Genomic DNA, 23,315 nt, shown 5'->3' with positions numbered 1-23,315 from the left:
AGAATTCAGGAAGTACTTTTATATCAGGTGTTGAATTTTTCATCCTACAACTCTGTTATAATAATTCCATCAATAAAAATCAATCAAATAATGATGCTGTTGAGAAAGAAAAATACTTTTACTCTCTCTCATCCAAGGAAGAGCCTGCACTGGGGAAGGAGCTTTGGAAGAGTGGGTGGCACAATGGAAGAGCTCACATTAAGAATTTGAGTGGCCTTCAGAGGAGGAAGTGCCAATGAGGCAGGGGTTTGTTGAGCATCTTTTCGAGAACTCCTTATCCCCCCACAGAGCCCTGCATGGAGAGGATGTTACTGATGATCTTGTCACTGTGGAAGTTGGAGGTTGGCCTTCATTTACTGAGGCAGAAGGAAAGAGCAGAGAGGTAGATGGGCGAGTTTGCAAGGTGGACATCTTTCTGAACTATTATACAGTTGTGTTCAAGTAGATGCCTTTGTCATTGCCTGGCACTATAGAGATTTCAACTGATCATTTCCTGAAATTTCACAGTCATTCATGGTTTTTATTTTACTCAGGGAAGACATTTTTATCATGATGAAAATTTTAGCTGTGCTTTGAAGGAAAAGAGTAACTACCCATAGCTACATCTCTTAAGCACTTACTGTGGGATGAAAATTTTATGTTACCTCATCCAATATCTGAGGCACCTTCCCATCCTCACAGATAATGAAAAGAGTTAGAGAGGTTAGAAAACTCACTTAAATCACCCAGCATTTAATAGGTTGACAGTGCCAGGGATGAACTATATCTGGTTCTAGTGTTCATCTCTTCATCAACTCTCTTTATAGTATTCCCCCAGAAAGATCAATTCAGGTAAAGAAAAAGGCATCCTTGAGGGCATGGGGTGCTCATAATCAAGTATTGTGTTGCATGAATTGGATGAATCCAATAGTTTTGTTGAGGTGGATGTTTTAATTTGGGCCATATTGATAGGGATCAGTCATCTGAACATGGCCTGCAGGGTCTTGCATCATCTGGCCATGCCCCTGATTGTCTACCCTCCAGCCAATCTAGCCTTTTTTCAGTTCTTCAATTGACCATGCTCTCTTGATCATGGGACCTTCTCTCAGTTCCTTAATGGATCATATTTCCTTGATCACAGGACCTTTGCACATGCAGGTTCCTCTGCTGGATGTCTCTTTTCCACTTTCTCTTCTTACCTAGTTAACTCCTGTCTTCTGTTACATATTCCCCCAATCACCATTTTGTCACAGATTTTCCTGATCTGCTGTGTTTGCTATGTTACTCCCTCATAGTATCATAGATCTACCTGGTCTTTAGTGATCTTATCACAATTATAAATTTATATATGTGATGCTTTGTTTAATGTGTATCTCTACCATTGGTCTCTATGGACTGTGTCAATATGGATAGTTTCTGATCTGGTTATTGGGGAAATGGATGAATCAGTGAGTAAATGGACAGTATTGAAGGCATAGGGCTGCTGGAAATTTTATAAATATTAGCAGTCAGGAGACATTCTGGCACTTATATGGGGGCTTGCCGTGATGAAGACAGGGGTTGATAGATTATTCCATTGTTAAATACCCTGTGGAATGGATTAGAAGGAAAAGTTTTCTGATGAGATGCACTTAGGTTTTTGCAGGAAAAGGGAGGGCTTGGGCTCCTGGCACATTTAAACTGTGGTCACAGAATCAAGAGAAAGATTCAGATACAAGAGCTGAGGAGTTAATGAACATAGGAGCACGAGAGAAGAGGCAGAGATTTCAAGCCCAGAAAATGGGGAAGATGAGATGCCTTCTGCTGCTTGGGGTATCCTGGATGACTGTGAATGATGAGCTCAGTCTGGGGTGTGAAGGGCCAGGTGTGAATGAATTGACATGGCTTTGAATGTGGGAGCTACTGACACAGGTGGTGGATGAAAGCGCCCTATGGAGAGGGATGGAAATATCTTATAACCCCTTGCAAAAGATAAGTTTCATAGGCTCTTTCTGAGAAAACAGAGTAGTTAAGTTATGGATCCAATGTCACATAGATAGTAAATGACAGAGCAAAAATCTAGGCACTCAACCAGAGACCACACACATTTTCCATCTGAAAGTTGACAGCTATAGGCTGTAGCATAAACAGGCTACAGTTTTAGCATTTCCTGTTATCATTCATTCTATCAAAGGAGATTTTTTTTACTGATATTTTTTGGCATAATGTGCTATATGTAAAATGTCATCTGTTGTCATTTTGAATTTCTATAATAGCACATGAATGCTTTTATGACCACAGTTTCTGAAATAAATCCTTTACCTCTGCTCCAAATATGATCACAAATGTAGAAAGAGTAATAGAAACATTACCGCTACTACCAAAATCTTCCAACTTGCCAAACAATATTAGCTTTTGTTCTCTTTATGAATACTTTTCAACTATCTCTGTTTTTGCAGACATCTATCTGAGTTTCTGCCATTATCCACATTACATAGAGTGAGTAGAACCATTGTGAGTACCACTCCTTAGTTTTTGCCTTTCAAAATCAATGCCACTTTTATAAAAATGAGATAATTTCTATGTAGCACTAAAACTAAAAGTCAAAGGATTATTTTAGATTGTAAGTACATGAAGTCTATGTGCTAAAATTATAATGAGCTCCTAAAAATATTGATATGCTATACTATTTCTACTAATTTTCTCTAATACACACAATGGAGGAATAGGAAGATTAAAGCAAGCCATCTAACTTATGGATAGTCTTTTTTTTTTTTTAAAGATTTGTTTATTTATTTGAGAGAGAGAGAGTGTGAGCGGAGGAGGAGGAGTAAAGGGAGAGGCAGAGAGAAAATCTCAAGCAGACTTCCTGCTGAGCGTGGAGCCCAATGTGGGGCACGATCCCAGGACTCTGAGATCATGACCTGAGCTGAAATCAAGAGTCAGATGCTTAACCGACTGAACCACCCAGGCGCCCCTAACTTGTGAATAGTCTTAAAAACACTTTGTAAAGCTTAGCCATCTACTATTTCTCATTACTACTACTGGACTAAGAGGATAGATAGATAGATAGATAGATAGATAGATAGATAGATAGATAGATATGCATATACATTTGACCGTTGAACAACATGGTTTGAACTGCACTGGTCCGTTTATACATGGATTTTTTTCAGTAAATACAGTTCAGTGTTGTAAGTGTATTTTTTCTTCCTTATGATTTTCTTAATAACTTTTTTTGTCTACCTTTATTGTAAGAATACAGTATATAATACATATAACGTACAAAGTATGTGTTAGTTGGCTGTTTATGTTACAAGGCTTCTGGTCCACAGTTGGCTATTAATAGTTAAGTTTTGGGAGAATCAAAGTTATACATGGATTTTTGACTGTGCTGGGCATTTGCACCCCTAGCCCTCACATTGTTCAAGGGTCAACTATGTATCTATATATTTATCAAAAGCTGTAACTCTGTCAATATACAGTGATAACATAAAGTATGGATCTTGCATACTAGTTAGGAATGATAGACCCTAAATACATAAATGAATATTAAACAAAAATAGAACCCTAGTCCCCTCATGGTCCCATTTCTGCTCCAACAAGATCAAACTATCATGAACCAGGAAAAACTCATCAAACTGCCAGCCCAAGTGAGCATTGGTAGGAAAGGAACTGCTCCCTGAAAGAAGGTGGTTCATAGAGTGGCTACAGCAGATGATAAAAAGCTTCAGTTCTCCTTAAAGAAGTTAGGGGTAAACAACAGCTCTAGTATTGAAGAAGTGAATATGCTCACAAACCAAGGAACGGAAATCCACTTTCACAACCCGAAAGTTCGGGAAGCCCTGGCGGCAAGCACTTTCTCCATTACAGGCCATGCTGAGACAAAACAGCTGACAGAAATGCTACCCAGGATCTTAAACCAACTTGGTGCAGACAGTCTGACTAGTTTAAGAAGACTGGCTGAAGCTCTGCCCACACAATCTGTGGATGGAAAAGCACCACTTGTTACCAGAGAGGAGGATGATGAAGTTCCAGATCTTGTAGAGAATTTTGATGAGGCTTCCAAGAATGAAGCAAACCAATGAATTGAGCCAACTTCTGAAGAAGATAAAACTTGAAGAAGTAACTGGGGGGTGCTATTTTATATTATGACTGCTTTTCAAGATTTTGCTCATGGATCTGATAAAATCTAAATCTCTAATATTTTTAAGGCCAAGTCCCTTGGACACTGCAGCTCTTTTCAGTGTTTGCTTAGACACAATTCATTCTTTGTCACTGATTAGGCTGAAGAAAGCTGGGAATAAAGTTTGAAACAATGTTAATAAAGTTCTTTGCCTCATATATGGCTTTTTTATTTCATTGACACTGATGTGTACACAGAAAGCAAAGTTGTTTATAGAAAGCTAATCATGGCATGTAATACGTCTGGTAATCTTTGATGAAATCTGATTAAAGATTTTAAGTGATTTTAAATGGCAGTATAATGTAAAAAAATCAGATGATGAAAGATATGAATCAAATAAATGTAACAGAAAAGTATTAAAGAAAGGGACATATTTATGATAGTATGGTCAGGAAAGACCTTTCTGAAAACCCAGGTAATATATGGTCTTATATACCTAGTAGGAGTTTGGCTTTTAATCTTAGTATTTATTAGAAGTCTCTCTAGAATTTTAACTTTGTGAGTGGTGGTCTCTGCTCTTGTTTTTTCCGAGATCATTTTGGCTCTGGCATGGAGAATTATGTTTTGGAGGGAGCGAGAGAAGCATGGGTCCTCTTTAGGAGGTATTGTTCGGTAGCCTATGTGAGCGCTCATGGTGTTTTGGACTAAGGTGGTAGCAGTTGTATTAATTTTTCATTACTGTGTAACAAATTGCTGTGAAATTTAGCAGCTGAAGACAACAAACATTTATTTTCTCATCATTTCTGAGGAATCCAGGAGCAGCTTAGCTGGGTGGTTATGGCTCAGGGTGTCTTATGAGATTTCAGTGAAGCTGTCAGCCTGGGCTGCATCTGAAGCCTTGACTCAGGGTAGTGGATGGACATTCATATGGCTGGCAGGTGGGCTCTGGAGTTTGGCTGGAGTGGGGCCTCTCATCCTCCAGGCTGCTCTTCTCTATCTGGCCTTTTCAGCAGAATAGCCTGGACTATTTTACATGGCTTAGGCAAGTATTTCTTAGCTACAACATCAAAACCACAATATATAAAAGAAAAATTAATCGAATTTCTTCAAAGCTTAAAACTTTTGTTCTATGGAAGACATTAAGAGAATGAAAAGACAAGTTTCAGACTAGGAGAAAATATTTGCAAATTGTATACCTGATGAAGAATTTGTATTCAAAACTCAATCATAAGGAAACAAACAACTCAATCGAATAATGGGCCAAATTTTGAACAGGTGCGTCACTAAAGAAGATACACAGATGGCAAATAAGTACATGAAAAATGGTCAACACTATTAGTCATTAGGGAAGTGCAAACTAGAGCTATACTGAGCTATCACTACATACTTACTAGAATGGCTAATTAAAAAAAACAAAAACAAAAACCTGACAACAGGGGACCTGGCTGGCTCAGTTGGTAGACCACGTGACTCTCGATCTCATGGTCATGAGTTCAAGCCCTACCTTGAGCCTAGAGCTTACTAGAGGAAAAAAAAATCCTAAATAAATAAATAAATAAATAAATAAATCTGACAACACCAAATGCTGGTGAGGATTTAGAAGCAACTAGAACTCATACATTTCTGGTGAGAAAGCACTAGAAAATATTTTGGTTTGACAGTTTTTAAAAAACTTAAGCATACACTTACTGTATTATCCAGTAATCTCACTCCAATGAATCGCTTAAAAAAGAAATTAAAAATTATGTTTACAGAGATTTGTATGCAAGTATCGTACTTACTTGGACCTCTAGTACAATCTTGAATAAGAATGGTGAGAGTGGATATTCTTTGCTTGTTTTTTTTTTTCTTTTCCTTTTGTATCCTTGAGTTAATATTGCCTTGTAATAATTTTTAATATAGGAAATTTTGTTGTCTCTTTTCAGCAAAATCCATGGCTCCTTTTGGTCCTTTCTATTTCTATTAAGTATGTTAATTTTATACTTAATCTGTGAAATTCTACCTAAAATATTTGGAGGCATTTCATTGGAATTACATAAGTTAGTTTAGGAAGAATGACATCTATGTAATATTGAGAATTCCAATCCATGAACTTAGTCTTCTTTAATGACTCTAACAAAATTTTATAATTTTCCCTGCATAGATCTTTCATGTCTTTTGTCTGGATATTTGTTTCTCTGCCATTGTTCTAGGGTGTTCCCTTCTCCTTCTTCTTTGTCTCCATCTTCTTCCTCTTTATCTTCTTCAGAAGGAAAAAAGAAAACAGAAATATTTTTGCTTTATTTTAAAAATTCAGTTATTAAGGGCACAGTAAACAATTTGCTTATGTGACAATCTCTCCAACACGTATAGCAATATATTAACAAGATTGCCACATCTTTTATTTGTTTTCTTTTTTAAATAGATTTAATTGACATATACCATGTTATTACTTTCAGGTGTAAACATAATAATTTGATATTTGTATATATTGTAAAATGATCACCACAACCAATCTAGTTGACATCCAGCCTTGTTTTTGAACTTAAAGGAGAAATATTCACATTAAGTAGAAAATTAGTTGTAGCTTTTTATAGATGCCTTTTATCAGGTTAAGGAAATGCATACCTATTTTTACTTTTCTGAAAAGAATAGATGTTGAATTTTGTCAACATCTTTTCATACATATGATCAAATGATTTTCCTTCTTTAATGTGCTGATTTGACTTTGACTTTTAAATGTTGAATCATCCTTGTATTTCTGGCATAATGGCCCTTATATATTATCCTTTTTATCTATGTCTAGATTTTACTAGGTTATATTTTCTTTGTTTTGTTTTGTGTGTGTGTGTGTGTGTGTGTGTGTGTATGTGTGTATGTCTATTTTTATGGGCGATATTGTTCTGTATTTTCCTTTTCTTTTAATGTCTTTGGCTTTAGTCTCAGAGTAATCTTGGCTTTATAAAATGAGTTGGGAAATGTTCTCTTCTATTTTTTGGTAGAGTTTGTGCAAATTGATACTTATTCCTTAAATGTTTGGTAGAATTTGTTATTCAAATGATCTGGGCCTGATTTTTCTTTGTTGGTAGTAGTGTTTTGATAAGGATTTGGGGCTTTAGAATTAAGTAACCCCCGACTCACCTCTGACTGTTGATTTCTCCTTGTGAGACGTTAGGCAAGTTACTCAATCTCTAAGTAAACTGAGCCTCAGTTTTCTCATTTATAAAATGGGTGGCTGCGAAGATTGAATAATGATATGTATCAGTTGTTCAACTTGTATTATCCTGCATTTATATATGTTAACTTATTCAGATTTTGTTATTGTACCATACTATTTAATACTATTTATGCTATTATAAGCCCTGTTTTAGAGGTAAGAAAACTACTGCAAAGGGAGATTAAATAAGTTACCCAGAGTTACTCTGGTAGCACATGATGGAGCCAGGATTTGAATTGAGACTGGTTCCCAAGTTCTTGCTTTTAAGTGCTAAGCTGCACTAACCATAATAATACCCGTCTTCCAGGATTGCTAGCAGTATTCAATTAGGCAATTCATGTATGCAGCTCAATTTGTGTTATTTCAAAGTTGTTGTTTAGTAAATAGGTATTGTTATTAATAATGTGAATTACTACTATTAGTTTGAAGTCTAACTACTTTGGAATATTTTCAGCCTGAGAGACTATTAGTATAGATACATTATCAAATACCTTTATTAAAGTTCACTGAGGGGGGCGCCTGGGTGGCTCAGTCAGTTAAGCATCTGCCTTCTGCTCAGGTCATGATCCCAGAGTCCTGGGTTCAAGAGCCCCCTTATCAGGCTCTCTGCTCAGCGGGGAGCCTGCATCTCCCTCTCTCTCTCTGCAGCTCCCCCTGCTTGTGCGCTTTCTCTCTCTTTTCTGTCAAATAAATAAATAAAATCTTAAAAAAAAAGACAATGCAGTGAAATATCATAAACATTTGGTGCATTGTACAAAGTGATATTGTGAACATCACATCTTCTTAGGCATCGCACCTTGATTTCTTGCCCTGGTTCAGCACTGTCCTTTTGTGTAATCCTGGTAATTAAATCTCTCCAAGTGTTGGGGGCTATGAAGAATATCTGTTTCCTTCACTTTGACCTAAGTTGTTGAGTGGTTTAAAAAAGAGAAGTATCTAAAGGTGCTTTGAAAAGTACAGCTAATGCTCATATTAAATATAAATATTTGGTTTTCTAAGTTAAAAATCAAAATCCTTTGTTGATATACAAATATTTTGAGATGATTCTGAATATCATTATTTACTGTGACAGTACAGTTAGATGCCATTTAATATCAGATGTTCAGGTCTCCATGGTGGTTATTCAGGCTTACATTATTTTAGTTTCTTTCTTTCTTTCTTTTTTCTGTCCAGATGAGTTGATGCCTGGCATATGCCAAAATATCAGATTCATTTTATTTATTTGAAAATTATAAAGATAACCTAAAAAGTGGAATCACAAGTTCAATAAGTACTTTGCCCTACTTTTCAGTTGGCAAGACCTATTTTAGTTTTTTAGTGATAAATCTCATTATTTCAAAATACATAGCATAACGGCCTATTGAATATATGTGATTAATGAAGACTGTGAGTGGTATGGAAGATTGGCACATGGCACGTTTTGACAGAAGGTTAAAATAAAGCTTTCTGTTGTGAACTTTAATAGTTATTGTGAAGAATGTCAAAAGCTAAGGAACCACGATAATAATAACATTGCATTTTTTGTGAATTATAGCTGACTTCGGGCTGGCAAAGCAAAAACAAGAAAACAGCAAACTCACTTCTGTTGTTGGAACAATCCTGTATTCCTGGTAAGGACAATTATTTTATGGTTTTCAAACATCATCCCTAACTGATTGGGGCTTTAGTTTCATGTCTTGGCTTGCAAAGGAAAGATGATTTTAGGAAAAAAGAGCTTATTTAATGTTTTCCTCAGTTGCCCAGGTAATACACATGAACACAAGTATACATCATTATGTGTGTTTGAAATAACAACAAAAGAATTGTCTTTCCTCTATGGTAACTCTGCCCCTCATGGAGACCACTTTTATTACTTATAAATTCAAATGATCCTTGGTACGTAGTAGGTGTGCAATTGTTGTTGAAGAATCTGTAAATGAACTAGCAGACTCACTACTCACCATGACACTTTTATTGTACCTATTCAAAAAATGACTGTTTTTCTCTGTCTGCCTATAAACATTCAAGGGCAGGAGAATGGTTTTTTGTGTACTAATATGTATCCTGACACCTGGCAGGTAATAGTTGCTGAATACATTTTACTGAGTGAATGGATAAATGATGACATATATACTTAGACATATGTTTATAAAGTTGGTGCTTCTTGGGTAAATGGGTTTTTATATTTTAATGAATTGAAACATTTGTAACTTATTTAACATGCTTTGAGGGTTCCTTTACAATCCATTAATTATTAGGCAGTGAGAATCTTCTTTTGCTGATCACATATCACTTGTTTGAATTTTTTCAAATTAGCAAGCAGATAGAGTTGTCAGTAGACATAACAGATTCAGGGAAATATTCTCAAATCTCATTCAGCAGGTCAAGCCATCTAGACACTTCCATCTTCTTTTTTAATCTACTCTGTTGTTGTGCAATTGATTCCTGGGGATAGGATTCAGAATAAATCTTCTCAAGGGAGGGTGGAAATTCTCTGTAAGTAACAGTCTCATTTTAAAAATTCCTTTCCTACAAGAATGTTCAGAATAGTGTCAGGGTTCCTACTAGGATTCTGACATTGTTGGCTAGTTATGCTCTCAAGTTTTAAGTATTCCAAATGTAAGACATTCTCTAATAAATTCAGTGACATGTCCAGTTCCTTTTGAATTTTCTGTATCCTCATTTTCTGAGTTTGTGAATTGGACAAAAATAAAGTAGATATATTTCATGGTCCCTCCCTGCTCTGAGTCTCCTACCTCCTGCCTTTTCTTGAATTGCCTTTTTAGCCATCCCCAAAGTGCTTCCCACCAAATTCTATAATCTTCGTATAATCCTAAGCTTCTCTGAGCCTATTAATGTGGATGTGGATGGCTGTCCCTGCCCCTCCAGGGTCCCAAGCGTTTGATGAGTCTGATGTTCCCGCATCCTTTGCTCTTTCTTTTGCCTTTGCTTGCTCAGATATTACCTTATTTAATGGAAGAATGTTCTCTTTATTAACTCTTGTAGGAAGTGCCTCAGAGCATTCTTTATTCTACATCTCAGCTGCTAGATAAATGGTTTGTGGACACTGGACTGATTGTGCTAGAACAGAGGGTCAATAAAAGCTCCTTTTCTTCCTCTGATTTGATTCATTATGAGGCAGGTCATTGTTATCCTTCTCATGGAAAATAATCTCCAAATATGGTCCTTGGTTCTGGTTTTTATCTGTATGTCTTACTTCAATTCCAGAGTCCAAGACTGCACATTATCTTCAACTGCATTTTCAGAGCAGATTTTAGAGTTTGAAGCTCTGAGAAACATTTTAGGCGTGATCTTCATGGAACGTTTATTTGGGATTTCTGGATAATAAGCAAGTATGAACTAATATGAATGGAAAACTTTGACTAATCCAGGAATGGGAATTTTTTGAGACTTTATTGCTTAGTGTAATCCCATTCACATTATGACATTAGATAATTTAAAGGAAAGCTCGGGAAGTTTCCATAGTATGGATCAAAATAAACCTGTAGGTAAACTTGGGCAAGCAGAGACAAAGTGAAGCACACCCAGTTATTGACTATACCTCTCGCATTCTTAAAAATGCTGTAATAAACTCAGAACTCTTAAATGGCTTAGAATACTTCAGTAGCTTCCAATTGCCCATTATTTAAAGACCAAGTCCTCAGTGTGGCTACAAACCCACAACCCTGCACACTCTAGCCCCTGCCAAGTCATTGTCTTTACTTTAGACCCGACCTCACTCTATTGATTTCTAGCTGTTGCAGCTGTGTTCCCACTGACCACAGGGCCTTGGCACATGCTGCTCCCTCTGCCTGGAATACTCTTTGTCCCACTGACCATCTGGGTAACTCTTTCTCATTCTCTACCGCTCCTCTGGAGGTAGTCTCCTCAGGAGAAACCCCTTAGCCAATGCATGTTTCCCCTGGTCTACATGCTCCATGCACTTTTCCTTATGGTTGAACTTTTCACTTATTCTGTGATATGTCCAGATGATTTTATTCACCACTTCCCTACCCGCCAGAGTCTGGTATGTTATAGGCTCACAAGAGGTATTTACTATATGAATGATCTAATACTTGCATGGTTATGAACAGTACCTGACACAATGGGCTATAAAGAAAATTGCTTCTTTCCACTGTAACAAAATTTTAATCTTCTATCACTCTCCCCCTGTGCTGTTCCTTCAGATCTTCAAAATGCTCCTACATGGTTACTCTTTCTCCAGCTAGCTACAGAGTTTATGTCCTTACTTCCTTCAGGTATCCGCTTTAATGTCACTTCTGGAGGGAGGTTTTCCTGATCACCTGCCCCAAATAGCAGCCTCCTTCAGACTCTGTCCTGTTCTCTTGCTTTATATTTTCATAGCACCTACCTCTGTCTGACATTATGTCATATTTTAATTGGTCTATCCTGTGTCTCTCCCACTAAAACACAAACTCCTTGACAGTAGGGCTGTTGTCGGTTTTGTTCACTGTTGTTTCCCTGGGCCCTGAAGGAACAGACTGACAGAATCCTAATAAATATTTTGAATTATTAAAGTGAAAAAACATTTTTTTAGAAAGTGAAAATGAGTCCTTCTGGTTGTTTATTGTTTGTCTGAAAATGCCGTTTTAAAAACTTTATTAACTAATTGGGAAAAATGGACAATTGTAGTTGTATATATTTAAAAAATACAATATAATGATTTGATTTACATATACATGGTGGGATGATTATTAAGATCAGGATAATTAACACATCCATCCACATAGTTAACTTTTTTTTCTGTTGTGTTCTTGCAACAATGCTCAAGATCTACTCTCAGCAACTTTTCAGCAAACAATACCATATTATTAATCACAGGCACCATGCTGTACCTTAGATCCTCAGAACTCTTTCTTCTTATAACTGAAATTTTGTATCCTTTGATCTACATCTCCCAGTTTCTCCCTCTCCCCAGCCCTCGGCAACCATCACTCTACTCTCCCTTTTTATGAAATCAGCTTTGTGGTTTTTTGTTTTTTTGTTTTTTTTTTTTTTTTGGTTTTTGTCTGTCTGGCTTATTTCACTTAGCATAATATCCCCTAGGTTCATTTATGTTGTTGCAAATAGCAGGATTTCCTTCTTTTTAATGGCTAAATAATATTCCATTATATAAATATCCTACATTCTGTATTTTAATATGATGAAAAATCCATGTGTGTTTTTATCAGGGTCTAAAGCACCAATATATCTTTGAATTTTTCTGACTTTTGCCTTCATGAAGCTTAAAGGGGACATTTTTAGTTTGAAACAGTATGTACTTTGGTGTCAGGGTCTGCTGTATTTTTTCTATTTATTTACTTTATATTTCTATTTTTCATGGTTACCAGAAGAGTGAATAATGGGATCAGGTAGGATGTTATCATTTAAAAAATAAAATGTGGAATGATTAGAAGTTATTGAGACAAGTATTCTTCTATGACTGATAAATTGGTCCTGAGGGAAATTGCTAAAGAAGAATTTTAAAGAATGAGAGCATAATTGGAAAAAGGATGTGATAATGAGAGGCAGATTGGTAAGGTCATTATTAAGAGCATAGGATCTGGAATCAGACTGCCTGGGTTTAAGTCCTGGGTCTACTGTTGAGAGTTATAAATTATTTAACTTCTCTGTGCCTCAGTTTCCTCATCTGTAATCTGAGATTATTAATAGTGCCCACCTTCTAGGATTGTTGTCAGATTAAGTGAGGTGGTACCTGTTGAGTGCTTGGAACAATGCCTGGCTGGCATATGGTAAGTACTCATTAGATCACAGTGATTGGTATCTGCTAATGTGAGTCTAAAATTTGAAATGATAGTGCTCATTTGAATATATAAATTGCATTGTGTCTAAGAATCAGATTCATTTCTTAAGAATTACAATAGAGAAGAATTACTTATGCTGTGTTTATTTATAGTTCCTTCTCCCCTGATTGGCTGCTTTGGTTACTAGGAGGAACCAGGATTTTTCTAGCAGCTGAGGAGTGTGAAAGGGAAGGAGTATGTGTTTAACATGCAAAGACAGGGAACCTGGAGGAACAGAACTTTCTGTAGTGGGGCCTTGAGCAGGTGGGATGTGGGGATGGTTTTACCTGTAATTGCGTTTATTCATGGCTTCTCTGTGGCCCAGCAGGATAAGATATACCTGAATAATATATAATATCACCCCTTTCCAAGGCTATATAAATACACACACACACACACACACACACACACCCAACACACACACATGAAGGAGGGAGGAGGAGAGAGAGAGAGAGAGAGAAAGAGAGAGGACTGTTTTATTACCTGCTTAGGTGAGGTAGGAGTGAATTTTGAACAAACTCAGGATTTACTTACACAAATTGAACTCTAAAGACATCTCAAGACTCAATAGAATAGGTCACATGGTCTCATGAATTTAAATGGAAGCTGCGAGATAGAAACTACTAGAGAGCATCTATTAATGGTGTTCCACGCCTTACTGTCTACCATTATGTTGCCAACCCCGTATTTGTGCTCATTTTTATTTTTCTAACACATGAATGGAGTTTGCTATGTGGCAGACACCGTTTTAAGTGCTCTGCAAATATTAAGTCATTTGATCTTCCAACCTCCTTTAAAATAGGTGTGACTGTCTTCAGTAATCTTTGGGGAGGTTAGATGATCCTGCGCAGCATCATAGCTAGGAAGTGGAAAAGCCTGGATTTAAATTCAGACAGCCTGATTGCAGGAGTGTGTGTTCTTAACCTCTCTGCTGTGCTGCTGCTAATGGGTCAGTCATTGGTAGACTGAACTCATGTGTCAATAATGAGAAATATTGTACTCTGGCTGATGTCTGCCTTAGGAACATTGTGATTTGTTCTCTGGAATGCATACCTTCCAGGTAGCCTACATCATATATGTATTGTTTGCCAAGTTTTACTTTGAAATGAATACTAAAAATTCCTGTTTTACATTTTTTTCTAATTTTCAGTTATTTTCTCATCATTCAACACTTTTAAACAATTTTAGATAAGTTTTGAATACTGATAACAGACTTAATGTCCAGAGGCATTCTGAATTCTAACTTAAAAGTTAGTTCTTTCTAGGAAAGAAAAAAAAATTCAAGTTAAGGACATTTATAGCTTTATATAAGGCTATAGTGTCTTTGATTCTACTGACATCACAGGAAATGTATGAATGGAGAACAATACCTATGGAATACAGTTAGGATATGGCCAGTTTTCATTTTGTATGTCCCTGGCAATGTGAAACACTTGGCCAAGCCTAGATTAGAAGTTTGACTATAGATACATAATGTGATGTACATTATGGATTTTTTAGAGTCTAATTTGTTCTGAACTCCCCAGCAGCACAAAAAAGCAAGAAAAGGAGTTCTCTGATGATTGATTTTGTCAGTGGAAGTCCTTGCTTCTTTATTGACTGGTAATTCCAAATCACATATCTTCAGTTTCTACATTTCCTTTTCCGTACCCTTTTAAAGTCTTTATTTTTACAGGTAAACATGGTAAGCAATGGATGTCTTTCTCCACATTTGCCTGAGTTATTTGTCTCGTTTGCCATTTTAAACATTTGATATTCAAGTCATTATGTTGAATATTCCACATTTCCTATTGGAAGTAGATGTGAGAGGGATTACAGGATTGTCAGATGTCTTACTTTAACATGTCTTTTGGGGCAGGGGGGGTGGTTTGACCAAAGGAAATGTCCTCTTATTCTTAAACACAAATTAACTTATTGAATAATTAAGAAATTAAATGAATTATTTGATGATGAGAAGATGTATGTTTTGAGTATCTACTGTTATAGAACAAATCATCCCCAAATTTAATTACTTAACAACAGTCTGTATGGGTGTGCTCTGCAGTTCCTCTGTTGGTTCCAACAGGCTCACTTATGTGGATGCATCCGACTGAAGTATTGTCCAGAAGGTCCAAGATAGCCTCACATATCTGACAGTGAGTGTTGATTCTTGGTGAGGGCCCCCTGAATCTGTTCCAGGTAGCCTTTTGTTTATGTGACTGTGATAGAGTGGCATTCCAAGAGGATTCCCCCGGATCATCTCATGCCTATACTGCCTACCCCTGGCCCATGCTGGAAATTGCAGGAACCCTCTTCATCCTGCAGTGTCCCTCTAGCTCTATCTGCAGAGAGAGCTTAACACTGTGCTCACTTTATAGGAGAAATACTTAAAGAAATGCCATTGTTTATTGAAGGGTGCATTAGGAGCTAGGAGGTATTAAATCGATAGCTAAGACATGAAGTCCAAGGTCTGGCTCAACACACCTGAGGATGGGGCATTTGTAGACTAGGTCCACAGTACTGCCATGGCATGGTCAATGCCTTTATTTCCTCCATACAATACAATACAATTTATTTCTCTGTACTTCAAGCTTTGGTACATTGCCAGAGTGTGAAAATGAAATTCTCCTTCAGTTCAATTCTTAACAGACTCAGCATATTTAGGCAGAAGCAGGAGCTGTGGTTTGGCTGGGTTGAGATTTATGTTGGAATAGTGGGAGACCTGGAATTTTCCTCTTGGCATTATAGACCCACTGGGTATCTCTCAGCGTGGCAGTCACTTAATAGAGATACTATTGTTCAGAAGATCTGCAGAATGAAACTGTTCATCACTTCACCTGTTTCTCATGTAGATACCTCAGCACTTGTCAGGAGCAGATAACTTTGTTCTTTCCCATGGGGAGAATTCAACTTAATTTGGGGAGACACACACACACACACACACATACATATATACACACACAAGTAGAATGATCAAGGATTAGTAAGCCACACAGTGCTTATATAAGCCTCTGGCAGGTGCACAGAGGAAGTCCCTAGGAATGGTACAGAAAGCTATGGTAGAAAGGGGAGCTGCTGGTGCTGCAGAATTGAGGGACAGGCCCGGGGGTGGAGGGGGCATCATACTTTTCTGTGTAATAGTTGTGCAATGGTCTATGCACTATGCAGGGTTTATACAAAGTAACTTATATTTTCCTCCCATAGAGACACTATGACAGGACTTACTTGGAAGCAAGTCTGACCGACTGATCAAATGGTCAGAAGGGAAAACAAGAAAAGAGAACAGTGATGAGGGTAAACAGAAAGGAAACTGTGGGGGAAATGAGAGGATTTAAACAGTGGGGAAATATGAAGGTCAGATTATCATATCAGAGGCAGAGAATTAAAGAAACATTTTAGTTATTTTGCAGTGCTACATTCAGCCTATCTTATTCTTATGAATATATTACCCAATGACATTACCAATCATAAATCCATTTACATCAATTTATTTCATAACTTATTTAGCTAATATTAATACTCTGTACTATTATTACATTTTAAACTTAATTTTAATTATTGATTTTTAATCTTGGCATTTCAGAATGCCCTTAACAATCCTAGGAGAGGCTATAGCACAATGCCAATAAAAGAAAACCTCTTTTGAAGTGGCAGATATTGTTTTCTCTAAAATAGTAGGCAGATAGTCACAAATCCAATATTTGAAATTCAAGCTGCCCTTTAGGGAAGAAATTTTCAAAAAAATACACATAACAACAAAACAATAAACTGTCAATCTGTGACAGTATTATGGTCTATAATAAAATGACAAAATAAAGATTTGAAAATGTGAACTGTATGTAACTTTGATACATATTGGTAATACTCAGCCATTTCAAAACCTCATTTTCACAGAAAACGAAACTTTCAGGATTCACACATTTGGTGGGTAAATTCTGAAGATTTTATATATATTACCTAATCACATTTTAGTGTTCTAGGGTTTCAAGAGAACCTTATCTATTCCCCATAAAGCACTTGCCTCTCAGTCTACCCAGATCCCCTTACCTTATTTACTCTAAATTTATCCCCAATTTTTATAACAAAGCCTGCTTCATTCATAAGCTTTATAAACTGTGCTCCAAATCACAACAGTGAGAGTAGTAATGAGTAGTAATAAGAAAAATCTTCAGTAATAAGCTGTCATTGGGTTTGCCTGCAGGGCTGTCCTCCCTTAGGAGCCATCCTCCTGACTCTATGCCTTCCTGTTTGAATTCAGGCAAGTAGCTTACTATTTCTGGGTCTCAGTTTCCTTATCTGAAATGGCAGAGCTGGTGGTGATACTAATAGTTCCTACTGCATAAGGTTGTTGTGAGGATTGAAAAGATGATAGATATATAGGTAGATAGAAAAACAGAGATAAGTAGATTGCACTAGGATTCTAGTCTAGCAGGGATTCAATAAATATTAGCTGGGAGCAACAGCTTTGTTCTTTAGGAAAATATTTCTTTCCCCACTCCACTCCAGGTACTATTCCTGGTGGGTTAGTAAGTCCCATTGCATTACATATCTTGCCTCTCTGGCTTGTTTGGGCTGCCCAGATTTGGTGTTTCTCCCAAGGTAGGCCAGTGCTAGCATTCCCACCCCATTGGGAAAATGGCAGGAGTGGGAGTGTTCTCTTCATTGAAGCTGGTCTAGTTGGAATTCTTTCCTGAGAATGTGTTTAGCTGGGACTCAGTAAAAAGGTGAAGCTTGAATGTGAAAGGCCCAGGAAGGTTTGGTGACCATGTTTGTAGCCATGGTGGAGGTCCATCTGAGAAGGAGGTGAGTACTTGGAGAGAAAAAGAGGGATAAGTGGAAAAGTTCTGGCGATGTCCAAACCCTAGATTCCATTTTCCTTAAGACCCAGCTGCAACTTTGCTCTTCTTATATGTACAGAAGCCTGTCAGTGAATTAATTCCTCTGGTTGCCTAACCTTGCTGTGTATCTTTCGCTTGACTCTTAGTTCAGGTTGCCCCCAGGGTACACTCTGACACAAGGGTTCATGTGCAAGTGGTTTGTTCCAGAGGGGATCCTAGGAAACAAGGGTGGGTGTGGGGGGGAAGAGAGACAAAGAAGGGAAGACAACAGATAGTTTCTTGGGGCAATTCACCACTATGAGCAACTGGACCTCCAACCTGCTGGAGCCAGTTTAAATGTATAACTCAATGATCTCACCCAAGAGGAGAGAGTGGGGTGATTACACCCAGTCATATGCCATTGGTTAAGGTCGGTTCCTGGGGTACACAAGTTGAATGACACTTCAGCCTTGTTGTGCTGTAGGCAAAGAAGGTCCAACGGGTTAAGAAAAATCCTCAGACAAATATGCAAATGGTTGGGACTCAGGCCAGTATGCTCTGAAGAAGTAAGGGTCAAGGGGAGTAGGGAAGTTACCTACAGCATCTGCTTTGACTTACAAGGGAAAACACTTTGACTAGTGCGTGAGAAATACACTTGCAGTGTGGCCTCAAAGTCTTTGTGCAAGCCGGGCAGAAATGGGTCTGATCCTCTTCTGTTCTTTGAGCAAATCTAAAATTTTCCCAACTCTTTCTGGACACAGTCTTCTATGTCGATAGTAGGAAGTCATTAAAGAAGTCCCTGACAACTGGTTTGAGATTTTCCGCCTAGTTAGATGGAGGTGAGAAATTTTTTTTTTTTCCACAATTTCACCCTGAGAGACTTTCTGCTTCCCTATAGTTTGGGACTCATTAAAGAAGATGGTAATGTGATGCAGATGATGTAGTGATCATTTGAAAATAACTGTGAAAGTAATAACTAAAAATCAGAAGCAAATAGGAATCTTCTCTGTATGTCTACTAGCATGTATAAAGGCTGTCAAGTTCACTTGGAAGTTGCTTGACTGCTTTTTAAAAATCAGTCTTTTGTTAAGGAGCAAGACTATACATTTTTATGTGATTTTATATTTAGAGGAAGGCATTTGTATAATTATATACTAGAATTGAGAGATTGTATTATCCTTCTTTGTAAAATTACCATAATTACTTTATTTAGTTATGTACTTGAATTTTAAAAGCTGGTGATATTTGGCTTGAATACAAATAAAAAATGTGTGATGTCAACTGATATGCTAGCTATTTTTTTAAAACATCATTAGAAACAAGCAAATGGCAGTCAATGTACAATGAGAAATTTCAAGGCTGTTGGATCTGGGTGAATTTAATTTCTGTTTGTGACTCTAAGTAGGCAGTGCTTGATAATTTGATGGCTAGAGTGTAATCACTGGGTGAATGTAATCTATTTGTTTAATTGCCCAGACTCCTCACTGTATTTACAGTTAATTGGTTCTCATTATGGTCCTCCTAATAGATACCATAAAGCAGTAGGATTAGAGAAACCTGAAAAAGAACATTTAAACTGTGTTCCTTCTTGAAGCAAAGACTTAACAAGTGTATATCTGGTTCATTTTTCACCGTCTTCATGACGGGTTAAGGGGGAAAAAGTCTCCAAGGGAGGTGATTTATAAATTCTTTTCATTGTTTGAGGCCTTTGAAAATTTCTATAGCCAGAAAGCGAAACACCCAAAAGTGTTCTTCTGTCTAATTGAAGTCTTTTTCTTATGACTTGAAATTCTTTTTTGGACTCTAGTGACTATGCAAAGCAGCGGATCACTACCCACCATTTAATAGTTCTTCATATAGTGAAAGATTCTGAGTCTTTCCTTCTAAATTTCTTGCCTCTTCATAGTTCTAAACCTTCAATTCAGGCTTCTAGATATTCCACAAAAAGACTGACCATACTAAACCTTTTCTAATGCCTTAGGAAAGCCACAGGAACTCATCTGACGAGGAGGAATCCAAGTTCCCTTTTTTAAAGTGCAATTTTAGTGCTGCATTTTTAGCTCAAATATATGCATTTGTTCCACATAAGGGTTGATTTTACTTCGTTTCATTTACTGACTTCATTTACTGATGGAGAAAATTAAAATTGTAAATGTCCCTAAAAGATTTTCCAGTCTGCTTTCTCTTCCCTTCCTCCTTCTCCACATTTACCGTCACTCTAAAATCTGGAGCTTTCCTACATTAGTTGGGTTTCAGGCAATTTGCAAAGAATTTGATTGAAAACAAATTGGTTGTGGTGCCAATGTAAGCAAATAATGAAATTACTGAAAATGAATATTTCTTATCACTAATTTTTAAAATTGTAGATTGTAATTTTCAGAATGTTTTTAGATATGTAAACATTTTAACTTATTTTTTTCTTTTTTACCCCTATGTATTTGATATTTTATTTCTAGATTATTTTCAACTATTGTGGATATTGTACAGTGAAATGGGCTGGTTAGGTTGGCTAGGTAAATAATGGTAAGTGGTATTATAGTAATGTGTTTGTTGACCTAAAAGCATATGCACGGTATATTGTTAAGTGGAAAGATAGTTTACCGATAGTATATGTATATTATGATCATAAAAACAGAAATATCTGAAAATCCTGCCAAATCTGGCATCATGAACTAAAAATGAATTAAAAATTGGCGGAGCAAGATGGCGGAGGAGTAGGAGACCTGGATTTCGTCTGGTCTCAGGAATTCAGCTGAATAGGGATCAAACCATTCTGAAAACCTACGAACTCAACAGGAGATCAAAGAGAAGAATAGCAACAACTCTCTAAACAGAAAAGCGACCACTTTCTGGAAGGTAGGACGTGCGGAGAAGTGAATCTGAGGTGATATTTGGGAGGACAGATGGGGGAGGGGGCCTCCGTCGGCCGCTTCTGGCAAGTGATAGAGCAGCGGAGCACAAAATTGCTTTTAGAAGTCGGCTCCGCTGAAGGACGTCGCTCCAGTGGCTAAGCGGGGGGTGGAACCCTCATGGGACAGTGTGGTCTCAGGACCCTCGGGGTCACAGAAAGACCAGGGGTGCCTGAGTGTGGCAGAGCTCCCAGGTATCGGAGCAGGGAAGCCTGCTGCAGAGACAGAGCTGAGGCATGGGCTCTCAGCTCGGGGTTGCCATAAACTGTGATCTGCGGCCCAGTCGGGCCACTGCTCCTCCAGCAGGGACCCAACAAGCGGCAGATCCGGGGAGACTCCCCTGCCTCCCCCAGGAGGAGCGGCGCGGGAGCAAACCGCAGGGTTCTGCTGGGTTTGGAGACTCCACACCGAGTCAGGTGCCAGAGATAGAAACACTCGGTCACAGGCCGGGTGAGCATGGAGTGCGGCTGGAGACTGGGGACACGGGAGTGACTGACTGTTTTTCTCTGGGGTGTACTGAGGAGCCGGGCCCCAAGTTCTTGGCTCCTCCGGGTGGAGATTGGGAGGCCACCATTTTCACTGTCGTCCTCCAAATCTGTACGGAAAGCTTGCAGGGAACAAAAGCTCCTGAGAGGAAACCCGAGCAGATGCTTAGCCCGGACCGGCAAGGGTGGGGCACTTGAGCCTCTGGTAAAGACATTTGGGAACCACGACAACAGGCCCCTCCCCCAGAAGATCAGCAAGAAGAGCCAGCCAAGACCAAGTTTACTGATCAAGGAAAACGGGAGAACTCTGAATGAACCCTTATTTTGTACATATATAAGTCTTTCTTTCTTTAAAATTTTAGGAGGCACTTTCTTCTAACAGACCAAAATACACCCAAAATCTAGTGTGTGGCACTGATCTATGCACTAGCCTGATCATATTTGATCATATTCTGTTTTTTTTTTTGTTTTGTTTTGTTTTGTTCTGTTTTTGTTTTTATCTTTTTCTTTTTCTTCTTCTTTTTTTTCTCTTTCTTTTTTCTTTCTTTCCCTTTCTTTTCCCCTGGTTTCAGGTCTTTTCTGATTTGTTTAGAGTATATTTGCTGGGGGCATTGTTAACCTGTTAGCATTTTGTTCTCTCATTCATCTATTCTCCTCTGGACAAAATGACAAGACGAAAAAAATCACCTAGGCAAAAAGAACAAGAGGTAGTACCATCTGCCAGGGACCTACTCAATACAGACATTAGTACGATGTCGGACCTAGAGTTCAGAATGATGATTTTAAAGATACTAGCGGGGCTTGAAAAAAGCATGGAAGTTATTAGAGAAACCCTTCCTGGAGAAATAAAAGAAATAAAATCTAACCAAATCGAAATCAAAAAGGCTATTAATGAAGGGCAATCAAAAATAGGGGCACTAACTGCTAGGATAAATGAGGCAGAAGAGAGAATCAGCGATATAGAAGACCAAATGATGGAAAATAAAGAAGCTGAGAAAAAGAGAGATAAATAACTACTGAATCACGAGGGCAGAATTCAAGAGACAAGCGATACAATAAGAAGAAACAACATTAGAATAATTGGGGTCCCAGAAGAAGAAGAAGAAAGAGAGAGAGGGGCAGAAGGTATATTGGAGCAAATTATAGCAAAGAACTTCCCTAATGTGGGGAAGGAAACAGGCATCAAATCCAGGAGGCACAGAGAACCCCTCTCAAAATCAATAAAAATAGGTCAACACCCCGACATCTTGCCCCCAGCAAATATACTCTAAACAAATCAGAAAAGACCTGAAACCAGGGGAAAAGAAAGGGAAAGAAAGAAAAAGAAAGAGAAAAATAGTAAAACTTACGAGTCTCAGAGACAAAGAGAAAATCTTGAAAGCAGCTTGGGAGAAGAGATATGTAACCTATAATGGTAGAAACATTAGATTGGCAACAGACCTATCCACAGAGACCTGGCAGGCCAGAAAGGACTGGCATGATATCTTCAGAGCACTAAACGAGAAAAATATGCAGCCAAGAATACTATATCCAGCTAGGCTGTCATTGAAAATTGAAGGAGAGATGAAAATCTTCCAGGACAAACAAAAACGAAAGGAATTTGCAAACACGAAACCAGCCCTCCAAGAAATATTGAAAGGGGTCCTCTAAGCAAAGAGAGAGCCTAAAAGCAGCATAGACCAGAAAGGAACACAGGCAATATACAGTAACAGTTACCTTACAGGCAATACAATGACACTAAATTCATATCTTTCAATAGTTACCCTGAATGTAAATGGTCTAAATGCCCCAATCAAAAGACACCGGCTATCAGAATGGATTAAAAAACAAGACCCATCCATTCGCTGTCTGCAAGAGACTCATTTTAGACCCAAAGACACCCCCAGATTGAAAGTGAGGGGGTGGAAAACCATTTACCATGCTAATGGACACCAAAAGAATGCTGGGGTGGCAATCCTTATATCAGACAAATTAGATTTTAAACCAAAGACTGTAATAAGAGATGAGGAAGGACACTATATCCTACTTAAAGGGTCTATCCAACAAGAAGATCTAACAATTG

At 37.9% G+C, this 23,315-nt stretch overlaps 1 protein-coding gene and 1 pseudogene across 8 annotated transcripts in view; both read left to right on the top strand.

The window, feature by feature from the left end:
- Positions 1 to 23,315, top strand: part of NEK10 (NIMA related kinase 10) — a 211,689-nt gene that overhangs the window by 67,051 nt on the left and 121,323 nt on the right. For all 8 annotated transcript variants that reach the window (XM_088021316.1, XM_088021307.1, XM_088021301.1 and 5 more), the window contains one exon: positions 8,815 to 8,890. In XM_088021316.1, coding sequence (XP_087877442.1) covers positions 8,815 to 8,890 — 76 coding nt within the window. The remainder of the gene's footprint in view (positions 1 to 8,814; positions 8,891 to 23,315) is intronic.
- Positions 3,747 to 4,046, top strand: LOC114205568 (transcription factor BTF3 pseudogene; annotated as a pseudogene).

The sequence above is a fragment of the Eumetopias jubatus genome, unplaced genomic scaffold (genome assembly GCF_037043125.1).
Source record: "Eumetopias jubatus isolate StellerSeaLion01/CBP00866 unplaced genomic scaffold, mEumJub1_p1.0 scaffold_1, whole genome shotgun sequence".
NCBI classification, from domain to species: domain Eukaryota; kingdom Metazoa; phylum Chordata; class Mammalia; order Carnivora; family Otariidae; genus Eumetopias; species Eumetopias jubatus.
The sequence above is the reverse complement of the archived record's forward strand: the minus strand, read 5'-3'. Positions and strand labels throughout refer to the sequence as shown.